General features: G+C 51.5%; 1 protein-coding gene across 1 annotated transcript in view; it reads left to right on the top strand.

Moving 5' to 3' along the window:
* Window positions 1–5614, top strand: part of foxp2 (forkhead box P2) — a 22501-nt gene extending 16887 nt beyond the window's left edge. The window contains 5 exon segments of the mRNA XM_068755544.1: window positions 1891–2012; window positions 2099–2168; window positions 2375–2627; window positions 2630–2657; window positions 5470–5614. Of these exon segments, the coding sequence (XP_068611645.1) occupies window positions 1891–2012; window positions 2099–2168; window positions 2375–2627; window positions 2630–2657; window positions 5470–5614 (618 nt within the window).
* Window positions 5615–6168: the final 554 nt, after the last annotated feature.

A 6168-nucleotide genomic window follows, 5' to 3' on the forward strand; every position in this document is an offset into this window, starting at 1 on the left:
CCGAAATAATTATTCTGCCTCTGATATCGTTTTCTAATTCGCTGCAATTAATAGCGGCGGAGAGGAGAGGCGCTCTGACGCGCTAATTATACGGCAGCCACTCCATCATCAGCACCTTTTGTTCCGAGAGACACCCCGCCTCCTACTCCTGAAACCACCTTCCCTCGCACGTGATTGGTTCATTAGGAGGAAAGATGGCTGTTTCCCAGTTAAACACCCCTCAGCCGTGTGGAAAGGGGGGGGGGGGCGCGAAAATGCACGTGGACAAGCAGGACCAAGAAAAGGGGTTGAGAGTGAATTCACGTGGAAAAAGATGCAGGGAGGAGAAAGGGAATAAAGAAACACGTCTGTCCTGCACCAAAGGACGAGCATCCCGAGGCCCCCGCAGAGCATCCGTTAGCCGCCTTTTAGCCTTTGTTGCTGCGCAGCGGACAGGGGGGGGGGGGGGGGGCGACTCCAAACCAGGCGCTCATCAGCATGCAAGGCGCATCGCTAGATTTAGCAAAGTGAATTAATTTGGATTTGGAATGTAAATGAGCACACGGGGGCGTGTGATCACCAAATCAGGAGTGGCTGTGCGTTTTTTAGTTTGGTAGGGGCAGCACGGGCGGGCGGGGTTTTTGCTGCGTAATAATGTTATGAGAATCTGGGGGGGGGGGGGGGGGGGTCGTACCCGCCTTTTCTTTTCCTCGCTTTCTACAAAAAATAAATAAAAACTCAAACTTCCTTTTGTTCGGCGGCGAATAGCGACGACCTTCGGCCTCGTCTGGGCTCCTCCCACCCCACCATCTATTTACATCCCTTTGTAAGTATTAGCGGGACGGTCGGCGGTGGGCTTGTCGTTTGATTAACAGAGGGAATCTTTTTTTTTAATGGAAAGAAAGAAAGAAATGAAAGGTAGTTTAATATCTGAGCTAAAAAAAGAGAGGGATCGACCCCCCCAGACACACACACACACACACACACACACTCTTTCTCCCTCACCCAGAAGCTTATTAGTTCTAACTATATAGCATGCATAATAAAACTGCTCATTTGCTCATTAATATTAAAATTATCATATTCAGAGCCATGGGCATTAAGATCAATCAAATCCTGGGATTTTCAGGTCAGATGCGAGATCTGCTTATGAGCCCTTTTTTCTTTCTTTCTTTCTTTCTTTCTCCCAAATCCCTTTTTCTTGGAGAAAGGGCGGTAAGGGAAACGATAAATACGGCAGGCAGCGATATTAAAGCCAAGGTTATTATTTGTAGAGTCTGATGCATGCTTTAATTATGCTCGTATTAATATAAGACGACTTCCTCTTCCATAGGTCCCCCCCGCCGCCATTATAATTAATGAAAACACCTCACCGGTTTGCCGTATGAGTGACACAGCCTGTTTTAATTTAGCATCTGGAATACGTCTGAAAGCTAATTGTGTCGTGTTCGGCGCCAGACGTGACACGGCGTGGAGGATATTTGGACACGCGGGTGTCACCTTAATCCTCCTTTGCTCGTGCGCCACGCCCCCCCCCCCCCCCCCCCCCGAACACAATGGCCGTCTTTCTTCCTGCAGCGCTGTCATCTTTACAGCGACGTGTCCATTAAGAGGGAGCGATGCCTCTCTGGAGCAGAAGGGGTTACTGACATCGCCATTATCAGGGCCGCCATTACCACTTCTGTCGCCGCCATAAGCCATTCGCCATGCTGATTAGCTCCTTTTAGCCTACTTACTCTGATTGATATGTACTGTGTGCAGGACTCGTAAAGAGCATTCGCTCTCACTCAGTTTTTTTACTAATTAAATCAACGGCGCGTGAATGTTGAGGATTTTCTTCAAAATGAAAAGGAAATAAAAAAACGTCCCATTTCTCTGACTCCCCCCCCCCCCCCCCGTGTGCGTCCGCAGAACGCCGTCCGCCACAACCTCAGCCTGCACAAGTGCTTCGTGCGTGTGGAGAACGTGAAGGGGGCGGTGTGGACGGTGGACGAGATGGAGTACCAGAAGCGGCGGTCGCAGAAGATCACGGGGTAAGAACCGTCCTTTCAGAACGCAGCATCGTTTCCGTTTTTTTATTTCCTCACTGGGGGGGCTTTTTTTCCCTGAATTTACCCAGAAGCCCATCGCTGGTCAAGAACCTGCCCTCCAGTCTGGGTTATGGGACGGCACTGAACGCCAGCTTACAGGTGGGACCCCCCCCCCCCCCCCCGTCAGATTGATAGTGGCGTGTGCAGACGCAAGGACATTGGCATTAATATTTATCCTATCTGTCATAAATGGTTTGGCTTCGCCCGTGAGGCGTTCATGGCGAAAACTTTAAAAATGCAATGGCTGTATATAACTTTAATGTCAGGAGGGTTTTAACCCTCAACATGTTGCCCCGCCCCCCCAGGCTGCTCTGGCTGAGACCTCCCTACCTTTGTTGGGGACCCCCGGCCTCATGAACAGCGGCTCCACGGGCCTGATGGGAGGCAACTGCCACGGCTTCCTGGGAGGGGACGCGTCCGGCCTGATGTGCGGGAGCCCCCCGGGGCTGCTGGGCGGCAGCCCCCCAGGGATGCTGAGCGGCAGCCCGCCGATCCTGATGCATTCCTGCCACGAGGAGCTAAACGGCTCGCTCGACCACCTGGACACCAACGGACACGGCAGCCCGGATACTCCCCGCCAGCACACATGTAAGTCACGCCAACCCCCCCCCCTCCCCCCCCCCGGGCTTGCTGTCTTTACACCATCTGTACGTTTAATAGCCTGATATTTAACCCGCAGCACCGTTCTTATGATCGAGGAGGGCAAGGTTCCATTTCCAGCACCGCGCTGCCTCCTGAGCAGACGCCTCCGTTCAGACGCTTCTGATTCTATAAATAGGCTTTATTACACATTTGTCTTTAATTTCGCCACCGTCTGCGTTGCGGGGGCTGAGCCGCCGCATTTTATGAACGAGTGTTCCTATTAATATCGAGCAAGTGTCGCATTAATTACTTTCAGATCTGCCCCTTTTCCATCTCTCTTTTAATGAAGCTGAGGGAGAGAGAGAGAGAGAGAGAGAGAGAGAGAGAGCGCCTCCAAAAAACAAAAAGAGTTTCAGGAATGTGGCGAAGTTAGCATGCTGGGAAAACCGCGTGCGCACGTACACACACACACACACACACACGATGCATCCCGTCAAATCTCATGCAGCAAAGTCAGGCAAACCGCTACTGGTAATGGATAAAGGATGGACTCAGGAGGAGGAGGAGGAGGAGGAGGAGGAGGAGGAGGAGCAGAGGAGTGTGGTGTTCTCCCCCCACAGGTCTATGCAGGAATCTATTTGGTCGTGTTTAGCCCTCTCTGAATTTGGGGCAGATTTGTCCGCCAGGTCATTTAACTTTTAGCGACCGGGCAGCGTTGACTTTTCTTTCTCCCTTCCTCTCTGGCCACGCTTCTCAGAAGCCTGCGGAGGTTGGGATGCACTCATCCCTCCATCCCTCCATCCATCCCTCCCTCCTCCGTTTACATGGCGAAACGACAACCTCAAAATGGAAGAAATGTGTTTTTCACGACCGGCTTTTCAGGATGTTGTTTAAATAATGGAGAGGCTCGTAGCGCTAGACTAAATGGTACAGCCCCTTCCTCGGGGGGAGGAGTCCTCGGCCCCCCCGGCGAGCCAATCCCACAGTTAGACAGACCCCTCCCTCGCCTCAGCAGCCAAAGGTTAATGCTACCTGCTTAACCGCTAACCGGATCGCCCCAGGCCACACTGTGTGTGTGTGTGTGTGGGCTGAGTGTATAAAGAACTACAAACATGGCGCGGCTCTAAACTACAACTTTATACTGGAGGAACTCCACTGGTTAGCATTATTCTGCTGTGTCTGGTGGGTGTCGGCCCCTCTTTGGCGTGAGTTCATGAATCAGTGAGATGTTACGCCTGTCTTTGACCCCCCCCCCCCCTTCCACCAGCCTGGACTAATGACCTTATTTGCATCCCCGACATACCGCTGCGTGATCGCCGGCGCTAATCTCCCATCGATGCGAAAGCACAGGCAGCTGCATATTTATCGCGCCACAAAGTCCGCCGTTGTCTCCTGAGTAACGGCGTGCGGCCGCTAAACGCTAACGGGCTCATCCACGTATTTTAATAAAGCTGCAGAAGCCTCAGCTCTGTGGAGGCCGAACCCCTCTGCGCCCGTGAAGGTGGCGCTCCCATAATTTTAGGGTTAAAATGCCACCTCTCCCTGCCCGGGCGCCGTCTTTCCGGGTTGACATGGGTTCATTCTGCCCTCTGGCCTCGCCTCTTGCCACCTCGTTGAACCACGAGGGGCAGAAACCGAAGCATTCATCTCAGATTTACCTCCTCTCTTCATCCCGGCACACCAGAATATTAATTTACAGCGTTCGGCTCTGAATATTAAACTCATCTGCACCTTTTAAGATCCTTTTCAAACTCAAAGCCCCCCCCGGCTCTCCCTTCCCACTGATGAAGGTGGCCCAGGAGAGGCTACGAGACGAGCCCGAACGCACCACCACTTGTTAAGCCCCCCCCTCCCTCCTCTTTCAAAGTCTTGTGGGACTTTCCGATGCGTCCGACGTGTCAGAAATAATTATGTTTTGTCAGATTTATCATCGAGGCACAAACCCCTCCCCCGACTTGGCCCCCGGATCACGTTACGCCTTGTTTGTGTGACGGCATTATTATTCTTGTTAGTCGCCCAACGCTCTTTTCTTTTTTTTAATCCACCCATTCCTCTGTTGTTCTGAAGGGGGAGCGTCTTCCGGCTCGCGGCGCCGCTCCCGCTTCCTTCCCGGCGCTTATTGACGGCGGCTAAAGATATTCATCCATTTGGAGTTAAGAACATGTATCATGGTGTCCGGAGCGAACTGCCGGGGCTGAAGTTGATTAATGGCAGAACCTCGCTGCCGGTTCCTCCTCTTGAGGAGCGGCCGTGCACGGCCCCCGCATGTTAACGAGTCGCTGCTCTTTCTATTAACGAGATAAAAAAGCCTCTCCTCTGCCGTTGCTCCAGGGATGAGAAGTCCTCCATTATTTATCATGTGGCCTGTTTTTCCTTTTTCATGTATTTCAACCTGGTGTCATCAGTAAACTTTTAAATGCCAAACATGTCTGGAACATCGCAGCTTATCTGCCTTACAGGCGCCGTGTTCTTCATGCAATTTTCATGCGCTTACTTACAGTAGACGTGAGGCATCGTGTCGAATTAGCGTCTCGCAAACAACGCGGTTGTTGCTTTTGCTGGATAACGCATGTGATGCCTGTTACATGCCTGTTTGTTTTTTTTGATGCAGGAAAATATGTATCTGTTACCTGAAAGGCACGTAATAAATGCCCCGTGCTATCTCTAATGTCTAACGATAGCAATTAGCATTGCTGCATTCTCTATTTACTCCCTGGTGAATTGGCGTTTTAGCTTAGCGCTAAAGGCTACACACGCAGAACACACACACACAAATCTAGAAAGTCTAACGTTTGCCGCCGCTTTGATCTCGCCACAGGCCGTCCATTCACGTGAAGGAGGAGCCGCTCAACATGGATGACGACGACTGTCCGATGTCGCTCGTGACGACGGCCGATCACAGTCCGGAGCTGGACGACGACCGGGAGCTGGAGGAAGGGAACTTGTCAGAAGACTTGGAGTGACTAGGATCGAGTTTTTTTAAGACGCATCCCTTCACCCAGCCACACCCCCCCCCCCCTGCAAGACTCAAAACCGCTTCACCGCCCCGGCAGTCTCTTCGTCTCTCTCTCACCACTGGGACTATTTATTTGAGCATGCATCCGGAAGGAGGCCAGTCCAGAGGAACTCTTTGTTGCAGCCCTTTGGTACCCTGAAACGTGATAGGCATGAGATGTCTAATCCTAGAGAAAGAAAATCAAAAACTGTTTGAGACCAGTTTCATTAGAGACGGCGTGGCTGCATACATGGACTCATGGATGGATGGGATGGGGGGGGAGGGGGGTCATGAAACAAACGTTCCGAAAGCTAGCAGCCTCGTATACTGCCAAAAAGGAAGCCGTCTTCTGCTTGTGAATAACCAGAACACCCGTAGTTGTTGTTGTTGTTGCTCTGTTCTCATTTGCACAGTAGTCTCAGAAATCCGTCACCGCCTGTCCGTCGCTACGAGCAGGAAAACCAGTATATTATTTGTAGCTCCTTTTTTTATTCTATACATTGTTTATTTCAAGGTAGACAC

This window comes from Brachionichthys hirsutus, chromosome 22, assembly GCF_040956055.1.
Source record: "Brachionichthys hirsutus isolate HB-005 chromosome 22, CSIRO-AGI_Bhir_v1, whole genome shotgun sequence".
NCBI lineage: Eukaryota > Metazoa > Chordata > Actinopteri > Lophiiformes > Brachionichthyidae > Brachionichthys > Brachionichthys hirsutus.